The sequence below is a fragment of the Salvelinus namaycush genome, chromosome 23 (assembly GCF_016432855.1).
Source record: "Salvelinus namaycush isolate Seneca chromosome 23, SaNama_1.0, whole genome shotgun sequence".
NCBI classification, from domain to species: Eukaryota; Metazoa; Chordata; class Actinopteri; order Salmoniformes; family Salmonidae; genus Salvelinus; species Salvelinus namaycush.
Genome location: NC_052329.1, coordinates 30,861,991 through 30,886,635, shown reverse-complemented (window position 1 = coordinate 30,886,635; position 24,645 = coordinate 30,861,991). Strand labels below are relative to the sequence as shown.

The 24,645-nt window shown below is 44.9% G+C and overlaps 2 protein-coding genes across 2 annotated transcripts in view; both read left to right on the top strand.

Annotated features, from left to right (window-relative positions):
• LOC120018635 (delta and Notch-like epidermal growth factor-related receptor) overlaps positions 1-12,049 on the top strand; it is a 66,424-nt gene extending 54,375 nt beyond the window's left edge. The window contains exons 8-13 of the mRNA XM_038961837.1: positions 1,524-1,754; positions 8,699-8,821; positions 9,404-9,517; positions 9,716-9,847; positions 9,956-10,202; positions 10,755-12,049. Of these exons, the coding sequence (XP_038817765.1) occupies positions 1,524-1,754; positions 8,699-8,821; positions 9,404-9,517; positions 9,716-9,847; positions 9,956-10,202; positions 10,755-10,866 (959 nt within the window). The 3' untranslated portion in view covers positions 10,867-12,049. The remainder of the gene's footprint in view (positions 1-1,523; positions 1,755-8,698; positions 8,822-9,403; positions 9,518-9,715; positions 9,848-9,955; positions 10,203-10,754) is intronic.
• Positions 12,050-13,794: 1,745 nt separating this feature from the next.
• The window catches only part of LOC120018300 (PTB-containing, cubilin and LRP1-interacting protein-like), a 43,361-nt gene continuing 32,510 nt past the window's right edge, over positions 13,795-24,645 (top strand). Inside the window, exon 1 of the mRNA XM_038961429.1 lies at positions 13,795-14,012. Coding sequence (XP_038817357.1) covers positions 13,983-14,012 — 30 coding nt within the window. The 5' untranslated portion in view covers positions 13,795-13,982. The remainder of the gene's footprint in view (positions 14,013-24,645) is intronic.

The following is a 24,645-nucleotide window of genomic DNA, read 5'->3' as shown; positions in this document are numbered from 1 at the left end:
TTTATCTGCAACAAGTCTGTTTGGTGGAAGCACACCACTGGTAATTCTTTTGAATACTCTCATGATAATTTGTCGCCAATTGGATGGAAACCTAGCTAGTGATGCAATTTTTATGTAGTTTGAGTTAATTGTGTATCACCAAATTAGCTTGAGATTATTTTACTGCTCACTGCATCCAAGTTTCTTGACATAGGCATTTCAAAGAGCTGTAAGGCAAGCTCATGAATATAAGCTCCCTGCCCACTCAGGGTGTCTTTTCAAACTTCCTGGTAGTTAGCCATGAAAGAAAAAGTCATATTTCTAAAATTGTGAGCATTTCTTTCCCCCAAAATATTATGTGTGATATTTTAGTCACTCTAAAGGTTTTTTACATGGGACCTTTTTGTTCGGGACCTTTAAGTCCTATCTCTATCTCCATCCACAACGTGCTAGCAAGCCGTAAGACTGCTCGATGGTAAAAGGCGCTCACGTTGCCCCTAGTGACCGGTATTGAAGGTATCTCCAGACGTCCCGGGGACCTGGACAAACGTCTAATTCTGCAGTCTATGTGGTTTGACCTGGCTTTTCTACTCCCACTAACCTTCTACACCCTGATGCTCTTATGAGAAAGACTGATCATAAATTGAGGTCACCCTCAATCAAACTTGCACTTTGTCATACCTTCTGCAATCACTGCCACCATCTCTGCCACTCTCAAAGTGCCCCCCTTGCCGCGTCCCTCCTCTCCTCTCTCCACCCTCCCCTCTGTCCTCCCTCCCTCCTCAGGAGAATGGTGTTTTTATCAGGATCATCACCATGGTAGCGCAGAGAGGAGACTGTGCGTTATTGTGAAGGGACAGTGTGTGTGAGCATTTATGAGGGTGTTTGTGTCAGCCTATGTATGCGTGTTGGCCTGTGTGTGTGTTACAGTCAATATAACCCAGGAGCATGTTGATTGTGTCAGTGATTGTGTAAGTGTGTGTAGTTCATCGGGCTAATGAAGATAGGCTCTCAGGGTCTGCTGATTCATTTATCCAGATGCAAGGAGGACTCAATATCACCCAGACTGATGGACATTATCTCACTGTCACTGCAGAGAGGGAGGAAATAATCTGCTGGAGTCGCTGGGTTTCTGTGTGTCTCTCAGACAGGATCTTTTCTTTCTTTCTCATAGATTATGCATGTATGAACTACACATGGACACGTCCAGCCCAAAGCAGGAGGTTTAAAAAAGACTTACTAGTCGCCAAAGTACCGTCTTTAAGTATGGGTTTGCTGGCTTGTGGTGTTTGTATATTATTAGTATACATTATTGTTTGTTTGTATGTGTTTGTGTGTGGGCGGGAGACTGGGGACGGGTGTGTGTATGTGTGTAGACAAAATAGACGCTGTAGGCTACATCCCAGTGAGTCCACAGAGCCACCTCAACACCCACAATGGGGTCCTTCACACTCCCAGAACCCCACAGCATTCCTGCCACCAGACCAGATGCCCCCCCCCTCTCTCTTTCTCGCTCACTCTTTTTCTCCCTTCATCTCTCTCAGGGTATCAAGGCAGTATGTGTGAACAGAGGGTGGACCCATGTGCCTCCAGCCCCTGCCACAACAACGGGAGCTGCTTCCCCCAGGGTCCCGGCCTGGGCTTTGGCTGCAGCTGTGCCGCCGGCTTTACCGGCCCGACCTGTGCCCAGTTGGTGGACTTCTGTGCCCTCAACCCCTGTGCTCACGGGATTTGCCGCAGTGTGGGCACTAGCTTCAGGTGTCTGTGTGTCCCAGGTTAGCCATCCTGTGTCTGCGTGAAAGCGAGCGTGTGTTAGTATGGGGGGGTAATCTGATCCACCTTCCATTACCCACACTATAGATGAGCTGTAAAACTAGCTAACAGATTGATTCTCCCACAGTAAATATGTTACAGTGAACCTGTAACATGTAATATACTGCATCTTAAATTAGCATTGTTACTACTCACTATTCCACAACCCATTCCCCAACCCACCCAGTGATATCATTGATGCAGACACAGAGTGCGTAATACCATGCCCATTATGTGCTCATTGATCATGCCACTGGTTTTTATGGCTCCATGCTCAGATTAATGGTGTGGAATGATGACAAATCATTATCCCTTATTCAGCAATTACCCAGCTGTGTGACCACACCTGGGTTCAAATACTATTTGAAATCATTTCAATTACTTTAGCTGGGCTTGATTGAGCTTGCCTGGTACAAGGGAACCAATAGAATAGTCACAAAATTGCAAACCCCGCCCATTTGGCACTCCAGGCAGGCTTAAACAAATGGTAGTAATATTGCAAATATTTCAAATAGTATTTAAATCCAGGTCTGGGTGTGACTGCAGGAGAACAACCCTATCAGTAGAAGCATCAACACAGTGTGACGGGCTGCTGCTCCTCTCTATCAGTCTGTCAAAGAGTTCCCTTTATATATCTTTCTGCCTTTCAGTTTTCATTTTGATGTAATTTGCAATCTTAGGTTGGATGGGGAGTGAGATACACTCTAAATTAGTAATGGCTTTTTTTCTTTTCTTTTTTACAGAAACAACCCAATTCTACAATTTTTAGATCACTTCACTTAAAATAGTTCCTTTGGGGATCACACTATCCATTCAGACTGTCCTCTGTAGCCAGATACTTCTCACTGTGTTCATACTCTTATTAGTATATTATTGTCTCATACCATCGCATTATGTTATTTGTTCTCTCATTGAAACAACCTCAGACCTTGCATTGGTACAGTATGTTCATTCCCATATATACTGTACAGTGCATTCAGAAAGTATTCAGACCCCTTCACTTTTTCCACATTTTGTTACGTTACAGCCTTATTCTAAAATTGATGAAATAGTTTTTTTCCCCTCAATGACAAAGCAAAAACTGTTTTTTTTATTTAGTAAAAATAAAAAACTGAAATCACATTTACATAAGTATTCAGACCCTTTGTTGAAGCACCTTTGGCATCGATTACAGCCTTGGCACACCTGTACTTGGGGAGTTTCTCCCATTCTTCTGTGCAGATCCTCTCAAGCTCTGTCAGGTTGGATGGGGAGCGTCATTGCACAGCTATTTTCACGTCTCTCCAGAGATGTTCATTCAGGTCCGGGCTCTGGCTGGGCTACTCAAGGACATTCAGAGACTCATGTGTTGTCTTAGCTGTGTGCTTAGGGTTGTTGTCCTGTTGGAAGGTGAACCTGGCCCAAGTCTGAGGTCCTGACCACTCTGGAGCAGGTTTTCTTCAAGGATCTCTTTGTACTTTGCTCCGTTCATCTTTGTCTCGATCCTAACTAATCTCCCAGTCCCTGCCGCTGAAAAACATCCCCACAGCATGGTACTGCCACCACCATGCTTTACCGTAGGGATGGTGCCAGGTTTCCTCCAGATGTGAGGCTTGGCATTCAGGCCAAAGAGTTCAAGCTTGGTTTCATCAGACCAGAGAATCTTGTTTCTCATGGTCTGAAAGTCCTTAGGTGCGTTTTGGCAAACTCCAAGCGAGCTGTCATGTGCCTTTTGCAGAGGAGTGGCTTCCGTTTGCCCATTCAGCCATAAAGGCCTGATTTGGTGGAGTGCTGCGGAGATGGTTGTCCTTCTGGAAGGTTCTCCCATCTCCACAGTGGAACTCTGGAGCTCTGTCAGAGTGACCATCGGGTTGTTGGTCACATCCCTGACCAAGGCCTTTCTCCCCCGATTGCTCAGTTTGGCCGGGTGGCCAGCTCTAGGAAGAGTCTTGGTGGTTACATTTAAGAATGATGGACCCCACTGTGTTTTTGGGGACCTTCAATGCTGCATAAATGTTTTGGTACCCTTCGCCAGATATGTGCCTCGACACAATCCTGTCTCAGAGCTCTATGGACAATTCCTTCAACCTAATGGCTTGGTTTTTGCTCTGACATGCACTGTCAACTGTGGGACTTTATATAGATAGGTGTGTGCCTTTCCAAATCATGTCCAATCAATTGAATTTACCACAGGTGGACTCCAATCAAGTTGCAGAAACATCTCAAGGATGATCAATGGAAACAGAATGCTGTTAGGGAGTGCGTAACTGGCGGCAGGGAAGTCAGGCGCAGGAGAGCAAAACTGGGTAATCAACGGAGCAGTTTTATTCATGAAACCACCGGAAACCAGAACAACAAACAAATGGGTACAAAACCCGTCGCGCACCAGAGAAAACGTGCATATGCACGTACAATAAACAATTCCGCACAAAGACATGGGGGGAACAGAGGTTTAAATACACAACATGTAATGAGGGAAATGAGACCAGGTGTGTGGGAAGACAAGACAAAACAAAAGGAAAATGAAAAGTGGATCAATGATGGCTAGAAGACCGCCGACCGCCGAGCGCCGCCCGAACAAGGAGAGGAACCGACTTCGGCGGAAGTCGTGACAGTACCCCCCCTTGACACGCGGCTCCAGCGGCGCGCTGACACCGGCCTAGGGGACGACCCGGAGGGCGAGGCGAAAGGCAATCCGGACGGAGACGGTGGAACTCCTGCAGCATTGAAGGATCCAACACGTCCTCGACCGGAACCCAGCACCTCTCCTCCGGACCGTACCCCTCCCACTCCACAAGGTACTGAAGGCCCCTCGCCCGACGCTTCGAATCCAGTATGGAGCGAGCGGAGTACGCCGGGGCCCCCTCGATGTCCAGAGGGGGCGGAGGAACCTCCCACACCTCAGACTCCTGGAGCGGGCCAGCCACCACCGGCCTGAGGAGAGACACATGGACCGAGGGGTTAATACGGTAATCGGGTGGAAGCTGTAACCTGTAACAAACCTCGTTCACTCTCCTCAGGACTTTAAATGGCCCCACAAACCGCAGACCCAGCTTCCAGCAGGGCAGGCGGAGGGGCAGGCTTCGGGTCGAGAGCCAGACCCGGGGGCCTCACTGCAGTGATGGTCTGCGCCCGCTGAAGGTGAACATGAGCATCTTCCCATGTCTCCTCCGTTTGCCTGAACCAGTCGTCCACCGCAGGAGCCTCGGTCTGACTCTGATGCCAAGGCGCCAGAACCGGCTGGTACCCCAGTACGCACTGGAAGGGGGAGAGGTTAGTGGAGGAGTGGCGGAGCGAGTTCTGTACCATCTTTGCCCAGGGCACGAACGCCGCCCACTCCCCCGGCCGGTCCTGGCAATAAGACCGCAGAAACCTGCCCACATCCTGGTTCAGTTACTCTCCACCTGCCCATTACTCACCTGCCCAGACCCTCGACATGAACTGGGGACCTCGATCAGACACTATATCCTCAGGCACCCCGTAGTGCCGGAAGACGTGCATAAACAAGGCCTCAGCAGTCTGTAGGGCTGTAGGGAGACCGGGCAGAGGGAGATGACAGGACTTAGAGAACCGATCCACAATGACCAGGATCGCGGTGTTACCCTGTGAGGGGGGGGGGGGGGGGGGGGGGGGATCAGTAAGGAAATCCACCGACAAGTGCGACCAAGGCCGTTGTGGAACGGGTAAGGGGTTTAGCTTCCCTCTGGGCAGGTGCCTAGGAGCCTTACACTGGGCGCACACTGAGCAGGAGGAAACATAAACCCTCACGTCCTTAGCCAAGGTAGGCCACCAGTACCTCCTGCTCAAACAGCGCACTGTCCGACCAATACCAGGATGACCAGAGGAGGGTGACGTGTGGGCCCGATAGATCAACCGGTCACGGACAGCAGACGGGACGTACAGACGCCCAGCGGGACACTGGATGGGAGCGGGCTCTGCACGCAACGCCTGCTCAATGTCCGCGTCCAGCTCCCACACCACCGGCGCTACCAGGCAGGAGGCCGGAAGTATGGGAGTATGATCCATGGGCCGCTCCTCTGTCATACAGACGCAACAGTGCATCTGCCTTCACATTCTGGGAGCCTGGTCTGTAGGACAGGGTGAAAACAAAACGGGTGAAAAACATGGCCCACCTTGCCTGACGAGGGTTCAGTCTCCTCGCTGCCCGGATGTACTCCAGATTGCGGCGGTCAGTCCAGATGAGAAAAGGGTGTTTAGCCCCCTCAAGCCGATGTCTCCACGCCTTCAAGGCCTTTACGACAGCCAACAGCTCCCGGTCCCCCACGTCGTTTCGCTCCGCCGGGCTGAGCTTCTTCTAGAAGAAGGCACAGAGGCGGAGCTTCGGTGGCGTACCCGAGCGTTGAGAGAGCACAGCTCCTATCCCAGCCTCGGACACGTCCACCTCCACTATGAACGCCAAAGAGGGATCCGGATGGGCCAGCACGGGAGCCGAGGTAAACAGAGCTCTCAGGTGACCAAAAGCCCTGTCCGCCTCAGCTGACCACTGCAAACGTACCGGGCTCCTCTTCAGCAGTGAGGTAATGGGAGCCCCTACCTGACCAAAACCCCGGATAAACCTCCTGTAGTAGTTGGCAAACTAAAAACCGCTGCACCTCCTTTACCATGGTGGGAGTCGCGGTCACTCTCCATATCCACCCCTGAGGTGGGAATGCGGTACCCTAGGAAGGAGACGGACTGCTGGAAGAACAGGCATTTCTCAGCCTTGACGTACAGGTCATGCTCCAACAGGCGACCAAGCACCCTGCGCACCAGGGACACATGCTCGGCGCGTGTAGTGGAGTATATCAAAATGTCATCATATACACCACTACACCCTGCCTGTGCAGGTTCCTGAAAATCTCGTCTACAAAGGCTTGGAAGACTGATGGCGCATTCATCAACCTGTACGGCATGACGAGGTACTCATAGTGCCCTGAGGTGGTACTGAATGCCATCTTCCACTCGTCTCCCTCCCGGATACGCACCAGGTTGTAAGCGCTTCTGAGATCTAGTTTGGTGAAGAAGATGCACCTGAGCTCAAGTCCCATAGCAAAGGTTCTGAATACTTATGTAAATAAGGTATTTCTGTTTTGCTAAAAATTCATTATGGGGTATTGTGTGTAGATTGATGAAGAAAATGTTTTATTTAATACATTTTAGATTAAGGCTGTAACGTAACAAAATGTGGAAAAGGGAAGGGGTCTGAATACTTTCCAAATGCACAGTATATTCCCACATAATATCACACAGTATGTTCCCACATAATATCATACAGTATATTCCCACATAATATCACACAGTATATTCACACAGTATGTTCACACAGTATGTTCACACATAAAATCACACAGTATATTCACACATAATATCACACAGTATGTTCCCACATAATATCACACAGTATGTTCACACATAAAATCACACAGTATATTCACACATAAAATCACACAGTATATTCACACATAAAATCACACAGTATATTCACACATAATATCACACAGTATGTTCACACATAAAATCACACAGTATATTCACACATAAAATCACACAGTATATTCACACATAAAATCACACAGTATATTCACACATAATATCACACAGTATATTCACACATAATATCACACAGTATATTCACACAGTATATTCACACATAATATCACACGGTTTTTCACACATAATATCTCTTTTCACCTTTCACGCTAACCTATTCTCTGTTACTCTCCATTGCTCTTCATCTCTTTCTCTCTTTGGCTTTCTGTCCCTCTCTCTCTGTCCTCCTCTCTTCTCTTTCTGTATCTCTCTTTCCCCACCTCATTTCCCTCTCCTTCTCCTCTGTCATCTGGTTGATTTTTATTAGGATCTCTTTTTATTAGGTGAGACAGTTGCTTTGCGCTTCTTTCCAGACCATTGTCTGTCTGCAACTATTGTTTGACTACACTAGTTGGGCAGATGATGCCATCCAATCTCCATTCAGACAGCCCCCATCTAACGGGAATGATGTCATTGGTGATTTGCAATCAGACTCGTTTAAGGAAATAATTGACCTTTTCTCCTGTTCATCAATATGCCAGCTGGTGTCTGCGCCCTCTACGAGGAGAGGAGGCTGTGAGGGATCTGATATATACTCTAGTGTATCCCAGGCTCCCTGTTCCCTATCAGGCAGAGGATAGTCAGACTAGCCAGAGGATATGGGTCTGGGAGTCTGGGAAAGGCACTTGACATTTCACTGGCTTTTTATGAGAACCTCTGGCATTTATCAAGGCTTACTTTGTATGTAAATGTTTCCTCTCATGGTGAACGACAAACACATGCACACAACAGCAGAAAGCCAGACACACACACACAGCCCGAGACACACTCACGCATGCATTACACATACTGACATGTCTATACTCAGTACGGTAGCTTCTGCTTGTAAGCTCTGAAGAAAGAACACAATGTCCTACATCAACTTTGAGATTCTGTCAATCGCTGTGTTCTGACCTTGGGCTCATACTGCTTCTCTTTTATAGGGAAAAACACCAAGACCCACAGTTCTCAGTCCCAGTGCAAACCTGCCACCCAGTGGTAACTGGGGTGTGCTGCATTTAATAGACATCACTAACAGTCACGGCTGAATCATGGCTATATCGACGTAACCATAGAATTGCATCTAGAATTAATTTAATAAGATGTCTGTGGATGTAACATCCACAAGGTTTTGCCATAGACATGTAGGCAAAGAAATGCATTGACTTGTTCCATCTAAGTGATCATCTCTATTTATAAATAAAGGTACATTAAACCACTTTTAACTCACCCTCATAAAAAGTCTATCACCGTGATCTTCTCGTTAGTGATATCTAAACATAATCATTACTTGAACTGTCATCTAATATTATGATCAAAGACAGTGTGACTTTATGTGTGTGTGTGGTGTCTCCCCCAGGGTACCATGGTCTGTACTGTGAGGAAGAATACAACGAGTGTCTGTCAGCCCCCTGCCAGAACTATGCTACCTGCAGAGACCTCATCAACGCTTACGAATGTGCCTGCACTCCCCAGTATGAAGGTGTGTGTGTGTGTGTGTGTGTGTGTGTGTGTGTGTGTGTGTGTGTGTGTGTGTGTGTGTGTGTGTGTGTGTGTGTGTGTGTGTGTATTGATTTCAATCCAATGTGACTCAACGGGGACAGTTTTAAGTATGTTATCCTGGGGTGGGATTGTGTGATGATGCTGATACTGCAATATGTATGCTAATTCGATGAGTTTATACAGCCTGTATTATGAATGTGTCCATATAAGTGATTGTATGTTGTCTACAGTATGTGTTTGTGTAGAAAATTGCGAGATAGTGTGCTGTGTTGGTGTAAACTGTCATGTGTAGAGCAGACCTGGATTCAAATACTATTTGTAATCATTTCAAATATTTATTCTGTCCTTTAATGAGCTTGTCTGTTGCAATGAGCCAATAAAAAAGTCCAAAAAGTGCAAACACAGCCCCCCTGGCACTCGACAGGCTAAAGCAAATGCTTAAAGTGTTTGAAATATTTAATATTTATTTGAACCCCCCTGGGATCAAGGTATTTGAACCCAGGTCTGTAGAGAGTACTGTGTGTGCATCATTAATGGGTCATATGTGTGTGTCCCTGTGCAGGCAGACACTGTGAGATCTACAGGGATCCTTGTCTGAAGGCTCACTGTCAGAACGGAGGACACTGTGAGAGTGTGGGCCTCAACGCGACCTGTGTCTGCCCACCTGGTTACCTTGGTGAGCATTTAAACTCTGTGTGTTTTGTGTGTGTGCGTGCATGCGTGTGCGTGTGAGTACACATGTCTGTCACCCAGTCTATCATAGTAGGCCTTGGGGACATAGGTGGGAGTAGGCTGTTCTCTGAACCCTTTCAAAGTATACCTGTACCTGCTGTTCCAGTTAAACATAACCCCGCCCCACTATTGGTTATCTCAGGGGAGGACTGTGAGGTTGACATCAACGAGTGTGAGAGCAATCCCTGTCATCACGGAGGAACCTGCATCGACCAATCAAATGCCTACACCTGCCACTGCCCCCCAGGCTGGGTAGGGGCCAGCTGTGAGATACGTAAGTACATTACCCAGAATCCCCTTGTTGTGGGAGTAAATTATGAAATATGATTACATGTACATGCCTTGCTTAGGTTATTCATAAGTCTGTCTGTTTCTCTCTCAGACTTACAGTGGAAGACCACCCACCCCGAGGACACCCTGACCAACATGCCGCGTCACTCCCTCTACATCATCATCGGCGCCCTGTGCGTCGCCTTCGTCCTCATGCTCATCATCCTCATCGTGGGCATCTGCCGCATCAGCCGCATCGAGTACCAGGGCTCATCTCGCCATGCCTACCAGGAGTTCTACAACTGCCGTAGCATCGACAGCGAGTTCAGCAACGCCATCGCCTCCATCCGCCACGCCAGGTGAGACGGCGCAAAGCTCTCTGAACAAGTCACACCTCAGGGTAGACTAGGCTTGCTTACTATAAGTACACAAGTGCCTCAACATTGTTAGTATTTGATGTATTACATTGATTCAGCCATTAGAAACACCTCCTGTTATAGCTTTGCTGTTAACCGGGAGATAAAGGCCCATTCAAGTTTCAAGTTTTTAATGTCACATGCACAAGTACAGTGAAATGCCTTTCTTGAAAACTCAAAACCCAACAATGCAATACTCAATAACAATGTCATACACGAGACAAAGGCCCATTCCGGTAGATTTCAGGCTAATCTTGGAAGATTACCAGCACTAGGATATACTCACCTGTAATACACTGTGGGTAAATGTGTAATGCCTGTCTTACAACACCATGTTTATATTACTCTGTTTATAACCCTACACTCACCTGTCAGCTGTATTTCATTCTCAACCGAGCAACTCTACACTTGAAACATTAGGAACTGTCTTGCATGTTAGCTAGCTGTCCTACCTGAAGTGATGTTCCATATATGTGTTTTCTTCCCCTCTCTCAGATTTGGGAAGAAGTCCCGGCCGGCCATGTACGACGCTGCACCCATCACCTACGAGGACTACAGCCCTGACGACAAGCCCCTGGTCACTCTGATCAAAACAAAAGATTTGTAGAAAACACAGAGGCAGCACACCCACCCACACACAGTATCACGCATCACCTGTTCACACATACAACTAACTGCACATGTTTGGACGTGCACCAATACACACAAATTCAGTTAATGCAAACCATTTAGTATTTCTTTACATAAAAATTAACAAAATAAATGAAGTGGAGAAAAAAACAAAACAATACTTATGCGGGAAGATAAATACAAATCTGTTGGAATATCCATAAAGCTACTGTAGCATAAGAGCGTACCTTTTTTAGTAGGAGTTGGGTGATACTGCCATCTTGGTTACTTCTTCTCTCCAGTAGAATGTGACTACATTACCCAGGATGCCATTGGGTTCCTAGAGGGGGTTGTTCCTGATGTCCCTCACCAACCCATGAGCTCAGTTTAAAGTGTAGATTCAGCAGAGGCTGTCGATAGGAGTTCTTACAGGTGTGGTAGAAATAGGTGCACTTGTCATAGTGCAGTACGATATATATCTTTCTATTTAAAAAATCTGCAGTAGGTTGCCTTACTTGGTGCATGGGTAGATTCAATGTTTTCTGCATAATTTTGAAACCCTCCGTATATTGTGGTTGATTTACTGTGTCTTTGCCAGGTTTATGGCAAAATCGTCTCCTTCTTCAGGCAACAACGTGGGGTAGAGGTAGAAGAGATGTACACTATGGGGGAAGCTTTAAAACAGCATTTAAAAAAAAAACATTGGTTGTCATGTTTTTATTATTTACATGCAAGTTCTGTACAAATAAAGGAAGAATAATAATTGTGGTTTTTGCAGGAGTGGTCGGAGTAGCCAGTGGGCGGGTCTTGTGTGGATGACTGACAGGTGGGGTGAGCGGGTCTTGAGTGGATGATTGACAGGTGGGGGTCAGCTGGTGGGTCTGCTCCAGTAATATATGTGCTTCTGTGTCCCAGGTATAGGTGTCTCTCTCTCTGTCTGTGTGCGGTTGTGTTGTTCCACTCAGGGTCAACCCCTGGGTGCATTCGTTTGGGGCGCCGGATGGGCGGCACATTTTAGACCATTCCATTGGTTCTTTAGTGAAATCTACGCCCACCCGGAGCACCGAGTGAGCTCTCCACTTGACTGATGTTTTGCCTACTAGGGTCGTCTTTTTTTAAAAGAGAAGAACCACATGATTATTATCTATGTTCAATGATGTAACAATAAAGGTTGAAGTGAACACAAACCCAGCTGGTGTCTCGTGTGAGTTCCGTGGTGTTTGTTCTTATTATGACACCAGAGGTCTATTTGTGTCTAGGAAAACATTTGACTCACAGGGTTCTGTTGACTCAGTGGAAATGTACTATGACAAGACTTGGTCATTGTAATACACATGTATAAACATGAATTTAATATGTAAAACCTCATTGACTCACTCATCCTGTCACGCCGGCTGGAGCATTGGGCAGCAACAAAGGATCTTCACTTCCTGTGGTCTTTGGCCGTCTTCTCCACTGTGCTCCAGCTCTACTGGTGTTGCTGGAGTTCAGTCTTCACTCGTCATTGTTCTCCATGTTGTCACGGGCCTCCCTTTCTTCTGTCTGCCTTCTGGAGTCCAATGGACAGCTAACCTTGGAATGGAATCAGTATTTCTTCTGTCCAATCCAATTCCAGCAGTGTCTCTTGAGTATTGTGACCAAAACCTCAGCAATTAGATCTCAATACTCTTGAAACGTGAAAATAATACTGAAGTCGAAAAGATGATTTATCACGACTTGACATGAGAAGTGGGTTTGGATAACCTCCAAAGCACAAGACTAAGTACTATTTTTGGACTAAACTAGTGCTTTGAAAACCAACTCAAAATTGTATCATCAATATTGTGCATTTCACAACTCCTGAGAACCTAATCAATCTTAACAAATGAAGGAAAAACTGAGGTTTTGTAAGTACTGGTGTTATCTAGCATCAATCCACCAAAAGTCATGCTAAATACAGAGACACTATAGGAACTCAACAACACTGGCCAGAATGAGGAGTGTCTATAGACGCAGTATCCACTACCATAGGAAAATGGGCAACATGTTTCCACCAATAGACAGTCCCTCCATGTCTCTCCATGCCCAGTTGCCCCAGACAACATGTCAGCAGTGGGAAATACCCATATAAGGAGTGTTGTTAGCCCCGTGTGCGGCCTTGGTGACCTCCTGCTTAATCCAGATGTTCCCAGAGTAAACATCTGTAAATACAGGCTGGCTGTGGCGTCGTCTCGTCACTCACTGCGCCTACAAACACACACACATACACACACACACACACACATACATGTGAACGCATGGACACACACAAGCAAACACACCCAGAGCCACACACACACACCCGTATTCACACATGGACACACACACACACACGTGCTCATGGACACACACACAAACACACAGAGCCACACGCATTCACAGACAGACAGACAGACAGACACATACATACACACACACTTTGTGGAGCTGAGAGGAGCCAGTGGTTATTGATGAGGTTCACCCTACACTGAAGTCTGAGTGGGGAGCCTTTGTTGACCTCTACCCCTTTTCCCCTTTCCATGACCTCCAAGGTCACGGGGCACTGTTTGGCCTTCGTAGGGGTCCATTGGTAGCCACAACTCCTATAAACGGAGTCATGGCCAGATCTGACGGAGCCACTTCACTGGAGCCAGAAGGCTGGAATGTGTCTGTTGTTAAAACAGGGTTTTTAGAAGTGCGCCATCAACCATCAAAACCATGACCATTTGAGCAAACCATAATACCACACAGCAATTAGTAAACCAAGCAACACTAACCAAAATTGCTTGAAATAATGGCAATATTTTTTATGTGAGCCTTTAATATTCAGTCAATTTAATTATTTTGCGACATTCAAGCAGGAAAGTTTGTATGTCTGTAAAAAAGGGTTCTCTGGCCCCCTGTCCTGCCCTTCCTTGCGGCTGTCGCTACCGCCCCTTGCAGACCAGTCTCGGGAACTGCTCGCAGGCGAAAGCTTCATCAAGCATTGGAATTCACTGTCTGTTTTCTCCAGATTGCAGAAGAGGAGAAGCAAGCGCCGAGAACAAGCAGATGTGAGCTGGACTACATAGAGAATAACCGGCAGCAGTAGTTACGGAAACCTTTGATTCTTCAAAAATGTGGCAGCCAGCGACAGAGCGATTGCAGGTATGGTTTGATTAGTATTCCTGACCAGCGCATATTTATGGGATGTTTGTATGTCTGTCTGATTTGTAACGGTATGAAAAACCATCGTGCATATTAACCTGGTCTCTGTGCTTTGATGTGTTTTTTTTGTTTGTGTTTTTTTGCTCAGATGCAAAACACAAAGGCTTTCATGGATGGTTTGTGTGTTTCAGTCCTATCATTGCACACATGATTGTTTTATTACGCAGGTGGCCGCCTGCGCGATGGTGGGCTCGTTTTGCTTAATTCAAATCCTCTCTTTCTTTCGTGTTACCTCTTCCCTCCCCCGAGTAACCCCATTACCCAACTAGTTAGAGGCTACGTTGTATCGCGTTCATACATGCCTAGGTTACAGTGTAAGAAATAGGTTTATCAGACTCCTGGCCTTCCGTTTTTGATCATGATAAACCATTCTGAGAATTTGCTATATTGTGTAACATCTACTTGCTGGACCCAATGTCTGTCAAGCTGTTTTTTTAGTTTGAGTAATGTTGCAGAGGTCATGGAACATCCTATAGCAGGGATCACCTTGAGCGGATGGTCAGGGTGCCAGAACATATTACAAATAATTTGTAGACTGCAAATTGACTGCAAGAAACCCAAACAGATATAATATTTGACTGAAACATAATCCTTTCAAACCTTGCTTACATTTGTATATACGACCACATATATCTCTATTATGCAGGGGTGTAAAAAGTACCCAATTGTCATACTCGAGTAAAAGTAAATATACCTTAATAGAAAATGACTCAAGTAAAAGTGAGTCACCCAGTAAAATACTACTTGAGTAAAAGTATAAAAGTATTTTGTTTTAAAGTAAATGTCATTGCTAAAATATACTTAAGTATCAAAAGTCAAATTAAAAGTATGAATCATTTCAAATTCCTTACATAAAGTTCTTGTTTTTTTAGCCAGGGGAACACTCCAACACCGAGACATAATTTACAGATAGCCAGCGATACACTCCAACACTCAGACATAATTTACAGATAGCTAGGGACACAGTCCAACACTCAGACATCATTTACAAATAGGCAGGGGTACAGTCCAACACTCAGACAAACAAAGCATGTGTGCTTAGTGTGTCCGCCAGATCAGAGGCAGTAGGGATGACCAGGCATGTTCTCTTGATAAGTCTGTGAATTGGACAATTTTCCTGTCCTGCTAAGCATTCAAAATGTAACGAGCACTTTTGGTTGTTAGGTCAAATGTATGGAGTAAAAAGTACATTATTTTCTTTAGGAATGTAGTAAAGTAAAGTTGTCAAAAATATAAATAGTAAAGTAAAGTACAGATAAACCCCAAAACGACTTAAGTAGTACTTTAAAGTATTTTTACTTAAGTACTTTACACCACTTCCTTTATGCGTGGGAATACTTTAGAACAGATTTCCCAAATTAAAATCACTTGGACCTGATTTGCTGGTGTTTTTACAGGCTTTTATGTCCAACAATAAAAATACTAAATAAAAAACACTTTTTTGAAGGGGGGTCAGAACTTGGGGGGCCAAATAAATAAATCACCCTCAGGCCATGTTCAGCCCTCAGGCCGCCAGTCGGGGAACCCTGCCCTATAGTCTCAATGAAATTACAGCAAACCGAGGTGTCATTAATCACTTAGCCTACAGTTCAAGTAATTAACACGGATTCTCTGACCTGTTTGGAAGTGGTGAAAAATTGTTAATGACACGTATTTTGATATCCAGGGGCACGGGGCAAGCCGTTCACTGAGGCTGGCTTCACGTTTCCTGTAATGCTATCCAGATGTCGAGTCGACTACTTTGCCAAATGAACTTGCACAATCCCTCTCACAGTGCCCAGGCATCAAGATGATTGAATCTCATAGTAAACTTGGGTAAATAGTTTTAAGCGATGCTATCTACATATTTTACAACTGCACACCGTGAAATACTACCACACTAAGAGGTTTATTACATTGTAATTATTGAGTAATTACACCTTACACCAGCCACCAGACCAGAAAGGACCAATTTATTCCCATCACATGTTCTGATGTCCATAAGGACCTATACACATAACCTCTACTTCTGCACAATTATGTTTGTCTTCATGAATGTACAGACTGTTAAAATCAATCATTCGTTTTCATAGGGGCCTCCCAAGTGCTAACCCCCTTCATCTTTTTTTCACAAAATATTGGCGTAATGTGACCAAAGTGCCTATTTAAGCATGTCTCAAAAATATTTGTGGAGGCTCAGGTTGGTTTTCAGATTCAGTCTGGCCTTCCCTGATCTGTTCATTAACGCCTAGTGGTACTAACAACGTGGCCTGGCCTGCATGTATTCTGGTGCTGATCTCCATACTCCATATGCTGGGTTGACTGATGGAGCCTGTCCCAGCTTACCGAGCATAGAGTGGCGGGCCTCAGCTCTCCATACCTCGGCCCTGTGATCAATCATGTCCCCAGGGAAAGTACTGAGATGATGTATGGTTCTGAGGGAGAGCCATTTATCACATGGTAATGGGGCTGTTCCAGCTCGCTGCCTAGATGCATGCGCACTAATGCCCCTTGTCATGTGACCCTGTGCCCCTAACGATGCTTAGTTGTCGTTTAGTTCTGTATCTGAATGATATTAATAGACCCAGTAAGAATGAAGGTTCTGGTAAAAAAGAGGCCTAGTTACAGTCGTTTCTCACCATTAAAGTGACGGACATTTTTGGTTCTCTCAGCGACTCACCACTGAACTGTTGCCATGGTGACGCTCAATGGCTCGCTGCTGCACTGATCAGTCGCTATAGCCCGTTTGTCATGTATCCTATACATCCGAGAATGTTGTATTTGGCTGTTTTGCTCGTCGTTACCATGGTATCCTCCTTCCTTTTCTTTTTTCTCACTTCTGTTGCCATGGTAACGTGCAGTGTCTTGCTACAGGAAGAAGAGATATGGGCCAATGTTAGATCAGACACCTTTTCAGGCTGGTATTAAGAATCTGCTGTATGTGTCAGATGGAGAGAGGGATGATGAAACATAAACAACATGACATTGTGTTTGTGTCAACAAAATGGCCCCCGTGGTACCAACAGCTTTAAATGTCCCATATTAAGACATATTTTTGTCCAATGTTAGACTTCTGTGTTGCAACACAGGATGTATCATGCATCATTGTCTACTTCCTCTTCTCTTCCCCCGTCCTCCCATTCCTCTCCTAACACATCCCCCTGAAGAATCAGTTTCAAGAGCCCCCTCTCTCCCTGGTATCGCTCAGCGATTTTCAACCGATTTCACAACGTGTGCCGTGCCGATCTGTGCTCACGCAGGCACACGCACACACGCACACACGCACACACACACACACACACACACACACACACACACACACACACACACACACACACACACACACACACACACACACACACACACACACACACACACACACACTTTGCTCACAACCATCTCCCAATGTATATGCATACGTTCATCTTACTCAGCACCTCTCACTGCCAACAGTGCTTTCATAGTTCTCATTTTGTACATTGACTACATTCCCATTTTCTTTGACATGGAAAACTGGCTGAGCAGACATAATGTCTGGATCCTGACAGTGTAGAAATGTGTTCAGCTTCCGGGCCTGTTTGAGGTCACTCATGGTCAGAAGCATCACTAGGTCTGTCTGTCTGGGGCTCCTGTGGTCAGGGTTGGGTTGGTCTTTGCTCTGCTGGAAGGAGGAAGTTGTGAGAAAAACAAGCTTCTCCATGTGGATTCAACAACAGTGCCTTCCGTAATTATTGGAACAGTGGCTCTATACTCCAAAACGTTGGATTTGAAGTGCAGACTGTCAGCTTTAATTTGAGGGTATTATCATCCATATCAGGTGAATCGTTTAGAAATTACAGAAGTTTTTGTACATACCATGATTACGGATAACCCTGAATGAATCATGAATAATGATGAGGGGGGGGGGGGGGGGGTGTATAATACAGTATTGGTGCGTCTGTAACTTTCTCACTCATCATTATTCACGATTCGTTCAGGATTATCCGTAATCATGGTAGCATCCACATTCATGTAGAAGTTTTTAGAAACATATTCTATTCTTATTTACAATAAAGTGACTTCAAAATGACACATAGATTATTTACTATTCATTTCTATTGGGCACAAAATAATCTGAAACACAACCAAAACAAATAGCAAATGCATCCAACTAATTTCTAGAGTCACACGCTTGATGTAGTCATTTCTAAACAGTTCACCCGATATGGATGAAAATACCCTCAAATTAAAGCTGACAGTCTGCCTTTTAACTTCATAGTCATTGTTTGATTTCAAGTATAGAGCCAAAAGATGAAAAAAATATTCACTGTCCCAATAATTACAGAGGGCACTGTATCTATGGACAAAGGCTGACACTATTCCTGCCTTAAGGCCTTGGTCTCTTTTTTGAAGCCAAAAGCAAAGGCATCATCAGTTCACCACATTGCATTTGTGGAGAATACATTTAAGTTAAAGGGTCCAATGGGTTGTTACCCAAATTATACCACGACACTACCACAGCCCATTTCCAATCGACTGTTTAACTGTTGTTTTGTAGGTTTTGTGGTTTATTTATTGTACTGTGTATATAGCGTGTGTATTGTGTCTCTCCGTCAGGGTAGTTAATGTGTTGTTTTTACTGTATTATTGTATATGCGGGGGCAGGGTAACTGTGGTTATTTACGTCAGAGAGTTGACAATGTTTTTACGGCCAGCCGGATGGGGTCTGTGGTTGGCTTCTGTCAATGTCCACCTCCCACAACACCATTGACCCACCAATTGGAGTGACGACAGCCCACCTCCCACAGAACCAAGCCACCAATCAGGGCGCAGGACCTCCCACAGTCCTCTCTGGATTTAGCCCTCTCAGACGCTTGTGAAACGTGATGGTTCCACTCATAAACTGGTCCAGGATCAGAGGCGGAGGCCGTTAACACAGTCTGACAGGACCAGGGTGATACGGCTGGCTCATACCATGCTAGGGGAGAGGGAGAGGGGTTCCAGTTGTGGTTTGGGAGCTAACCACTGGATGGGCGTGGGTGGCTTCCTGACTACCTGTCCTCCGCTGCTCTAGCTGTGTTTTTAATGCCTTGGTCAGGCTGCAGATGGAGTAAATGTGTGTGTGTGTGTGTGTGTGTGTGTGTGTGTCGTAGTGAGTTGAGGGGCCAAGGCTGATGTTGGTTTATGTGAGTGTCTGGCCAGCCAGCCAGAATGAGAGAGAGAGAGATGGTCTGATAAGTCTGAGACCAAGCTGAGATGGCCCACTGTCTCGCCCTAACGCCAACATACACCAGCCCAGCTCTCAAATATCTGTTAGTGTGCTCCACTCTGCTCTTTCATCTTCAGACTGGGTGTGTGTCTATGTGTGCGTGTGTGTCTGTGACTCTTCGTGTGTGCGTCTAGTGGAAAGTTTTGGGTTCAGTTCCATTAAATGCTACAGTACATTCGGAAAGTATTCAGACCCCTTGACTTTTTCCACTTTTTGTTACGTTACAGCCTTATTCTAAAATGTATATTACAAAACAATCCTTATCTACACACAATACCCCATAATCACAAAACAAAAACAGGTTATTAGAAATGTTTGCAAATTTATTTATAAACTCAGCAAAAAAAGAATTGTCCCTTTTTCAGGACCCTGTCTTTCAAAGATAATTCGTAAAAATCCAAATAACTTCACAGATCTTCATTGTAAAGGGTTTCAACACTGTTTCCAATGCTTGTTCAATGAACCATAAACAATTAATGAACATATCTCAATCCCATTGAGCACGTCTGGGACCTGTTGGATCGGACTGTGAGGGCTCGGGCCATTCCCCCCAGAAATGTCCGGGAACCTGCAGGTGCCTTGGTGGAAGAGTGGTGTAACATCTCACAGCAAGAACTGGCAAATCTGGTGCAGTCCATGAGGAGGAGATGCACTGCAGTACTTAATGCAGCTGGTGGCCACACCAGATACAGACTGTTACTTTTGATTTTGAACCCCCCTTTGTTCAGGGACACATTATTCTATTTCTGTCAGTCACATGTCTGTGGAACTTGTTCAGTTGTTGAATCTTGTTATGGTCATACAAATATTTACACAATAAACGCAGTTGACAGTGAGAGGATGTTTCTTTTTTAAAAAGTTTATATATATATATATATATATATATATATATACATACATTTGAAGTCGGAAGTTTACTTAGGTTGGAGTCATTTAAAACTCGTTTTTCAACCACTCCACAAATTTCTTGTTAACAAACTCTAGTTTGGCAAGTCGGACATCTACTTTGTGCATGACACAAGTACTTTTTCCAACAATTGTTTACAGACAGATTATTTCACTTATTATTGTATCACAATTCCAGTGGGTCAGAAGTTTACATACACTAAGTTGACTGTGCCTTTTAACAGCTTGGAAAATTCCAGAAAATTATGTCATGATTTTAGAAGCTTCTGATAGGCTAATTGACACAATGTGAGTCAATTGGAGGTGTACATGTGGATGTATTTCAAGGCCTACCTTCAAACTCAGTGCCTCTTTGCTTGACATCATGGGAAAATCAGAAGAAATCAGCCAAGACCTCAGAAAAAAAATTGTAGACCTCCACAAGTCTGGTTCATCCTTGGGAGCAATTTCCAAATGCCTGAAGGTACCACGTTCATCTGTAGAAACAATAGTACGCAAGTATGAACACCATGGGACCACGCTGCCGTAATACCGCTCAGGAATGTGACACGTTCTGTCTCCTAGAGATGAATGTACTTTGGTGCGAAAAGTGCAAATCAATCCCAGAACAACAGCAAAGGACCTTGTGAAGATGCTGGACGAAACAGGTACAAAAGTATCTATATCCACAGTAAAACGAGTCCTACATCGAAAAGCCAGACTACGGTTTGCAACTGCACATGGGGACAAAGATCGTACATTTTGGAGAAATGTCCTCTGGTCTGATGAAACAAAAATAGAACTGTTTGGCCATAATGACCATCGTTATGTTTGGAGGAAAAAGATGGATGCTTGCAAGCCGAAGAACACCATCCCAACCGTGAAGCACGGGGGTGGCAGCATCATGTTGTGGGGGTGCTTTGCTGCAGGAGGGACTGATGCACTTCACTAAATATATGGCATCATGAGGGAGGAAAATTATGTTGATATATTAAAGCAACATCTCAAGACATTAGTCAGGAAGTGAAAGCTTGGTCGCAAATGGGTCTTCCAAATGGACAATGACCCCAAGCATACTTCCAAAGTTGTGGCAAAATGGTTTAAGGACAACAAAGTCGAGGTATTGGAGTGGCCATCACAAAGCCCCGACCTCAATCCTATAGAAAATTTGTTGGCAGAACTGAAAAAGCGTGTGCGAGCAAGGAGGCCTACAAACCTGACTCGGTTACACCAGCTCTGTCAGGAGGAATGGGCCAAAATTCACCCTGATTATTGTGGGAAGCTTGTGGAAGGCTACCCAAAACTGTTGACCCAAGTTAAACATTTTAAACATTTTAAAGGCAATGCTACCAAATACCTATTGAGTGTATGTAAACTGCTGACCCGCTGGGAATGTGATGAAATAAATAAAAGCTGAAATAAATCATTCTCTCTACTATTATTCTGACATTTCACATTCTTAAAATAAAGTGGTGATCCTAAATGACCTAAAACGGGGAATTTTTACTAGGATTAAATGTCAGGAATTGTGAAAAACTGAGTTTAAATGTATTTGGCTAAGGTATATGTAAACTTACGACTTCAACTGTCTATATATATAAAAATATCACATTTTACGTAAGTATTCAGACCCTTTACTCAGTACTTTGTTAAAGCACCATAACAAAGTGATTACAGCCTCAAGTGTTCTTGGGTATGACGCTACAAGCTTGGCACATCTGTATTTGGGGAGTTTCTACCATTATTCTCTGCAGATCCTCTCAAGCTCTGTCAGGTTGGATGGGGAGCGTTGCTGCACAGCTATTTTCAGGTCTCTCCAGAGATGTTCAATCGGGTTCAAGTCCGGGCTCTGGCTGGGCCACTCAAGGACATTCAGCGACCTGAAGTCGCTCCTGCATTGTCTTGACTGTGAGCTTAGGGTCATTGTCCTGTTGGAAGGTGAACCTTCGCCCCAGTTTGAGGTCCTGAGCGCTCTGGAGCAGGTTTTCATCAAGGATCTCTCTGTACTTTGCTCCGTTCATCATCCTTTCCCTCAAATCTGCCTAGTCTCCCAGTCCCTGTCGCTGAATAACATCCCCACAGCATGATACTGCCACCACCATGCTTCACCGTAGGGATGGTGCCAGGTTTCCTCCAGGTTTCCTCTTTGGCCTGAATGCCAAGCATTCAGGCCAAAGAGTTCATTCTTGGTTTCATCAGACCAGAGAGTCTTGTTTCTCATGGTCTGAGTTCTTTAGGTGGCTTTTGGCAAACTCCAAGCGGGTTGTCATGTGCCTTTTACTGAGGAGTGGCTTCTGTCTGCCCACTCTACCAGAAAGGCCTGATTGGTGGAGTGCTGCAGATATGGTTATCCTTCTGGAAGGTTCTCCCATCTCCACAGAGGAGCTCGGGTTCTTGGTCACCTCCCTGACCACTGCCCTTCTCCCCTGATTGCTCAGTTTGGCCTGGCGGCCAGCTCTAGGAAAAGTCTTGGTGGTTCGAAACTTCTTCCATTTAAGAATGATGGAGGCCACTGTGTTCTTGGGGACCTTCAATGCTGCAGACATTTTTTGGTACCCTTCCCCAGATCTGTGTCTCTACATAATCCTGTCTCGGAGAACTACGGACAATTCCTTCGACCTCATGGCTTGAGATTTTCTCTGACATGCACTGTCAACTGTGGGACCTTTTATAAACAGGTCTGTGCCTTTCCAAATCATGTCCAATCAATTGAATTTACAGCAGTTGGACTCATGTAGAAACATCTCAAGGATGATCAATGTTAACAGGATGCACCTGAACTCTGAATACTTTTGTAAATAAGGTATTTCAGTTTTTAATTTGTAGTACATTTACAAACATTTCTAATAACTTTTTTTTTCTTTGTCGTTATGGGGTATGATGTGTAGATTGATGAGGAAAAATAAGTCTGTAATGTAGCAAAATGTGGAAAATGTCAAGGGGTCTGAATACTTTCTGAATGCACTGTATATGTGGATCACAGGAGGTTAGTGGCACATTATTTGGGGAGGATGGGCTCGAGGTAACGGCTGGAGTGGAATAGGTGGAATGGTATCAAATACACCAAAGACATGGTTTGATACCATTCAATTTGCTCCATTCCAGCCATTATTATGAGCCGTCCTCCCCTCAGCAGCCTCCACTGATGTGGACGTTACAGACTAGTGTTTGCAATGGTGTACATCAGTCAGTTTGTGTGTTGAATAAGGTGGTATGTGCAGTATGTATGTGTTACGGATACAAGTGTTCTGTGTGTATCCTGTGTGTATTTCTTTTCTCTCCTTCTCCCCTACTCACAGGTGACAATAATCATTCCCCAATCAGTCATCAATCAGTCGCTAATCAGAAGACACCTGCTCCTTTTCCCTTACCCAATCACAGTCCCTTTCCCTTGGTTTAAAACCCCTGTCAGTTGTTGTCTCCCCAGCTCAATCTCTTTGTAACATGCCGTCTGTCTGTAGATCGCGTGTGTGTTTTGCAGCTACATGTCACTTTGTCCCCACCTGTGAGTATTGTTTTGGTTATGGTGTTTGAGTGTTTGTTTGATGGTGGGAAAAGGGGGTAACCAGACAAGTCGCCCTTGGGCTACACTACCCGTAGTTAAATATTGTTAAAAACACTAGTTAGAACTGGGCGGACCACCCCCTGTATTTTTGGTTAGTTAGTTAGCTGTTTGTGAAGTAGTCTAGCTTAGGGGTGTTTTTGAATTATTATTCTTTCATTCCTTGGGTCCCGCTCAGCCCCTTTTCCTGCTCCCCCCCCATTTACCGTGTGTTTATAAATAAACATTTAGTGTTTGACGGTAATTAAGTTGTCTGTGTTATTTGTTCTCACTGTTACGTTTTCACTACTATAATTTGCATGAGTTGTGTTACGGGTCCCATTACCATCCCCCCTAGACTGTCGGGCCAAAGGGATTCGTAACAGTATGTATGACTAGGCTTGGGCAGCATCCAGATTGACCTTCATACCGACCATATAACATCCTGGGATATTCGCTAATACCGGCACTGAACAGAAGGGCCTCTATTTTAAAACCTTGGTTACCTTTTCTTGGTAACCATCTGAGATCAGAAGCTTAGCAATGCTAACAAGTACATGTAAAATCCCGTAACGAATGCTAACTAAAAGCTAACGAGCGCATTGCGAACAGTTTATACAGTCTCTGACCTAAACTATTTGCAGGACAGACATCCCAGCTCATAAAGTTATAGAAGTAACAAAAAAATGCTACTCACAGTTTGCTGCACGCACAAAACTAATTTTAAACAGCAAAAGCTTGTTACCAAGCAAAGCTTGATTTAGCAAGAACCTAAACAAACATTTAGTTGTGAATTCCATAATTTACCTAGATCACCTGGCACATGCTGCTCAACAGTGAGTGACTCACAAGGCTCCGGTCTCGTTTGTTGTGCGCTTGTAAACAAACACCATGTGACTGGGACTACCGGTAAACTTCAT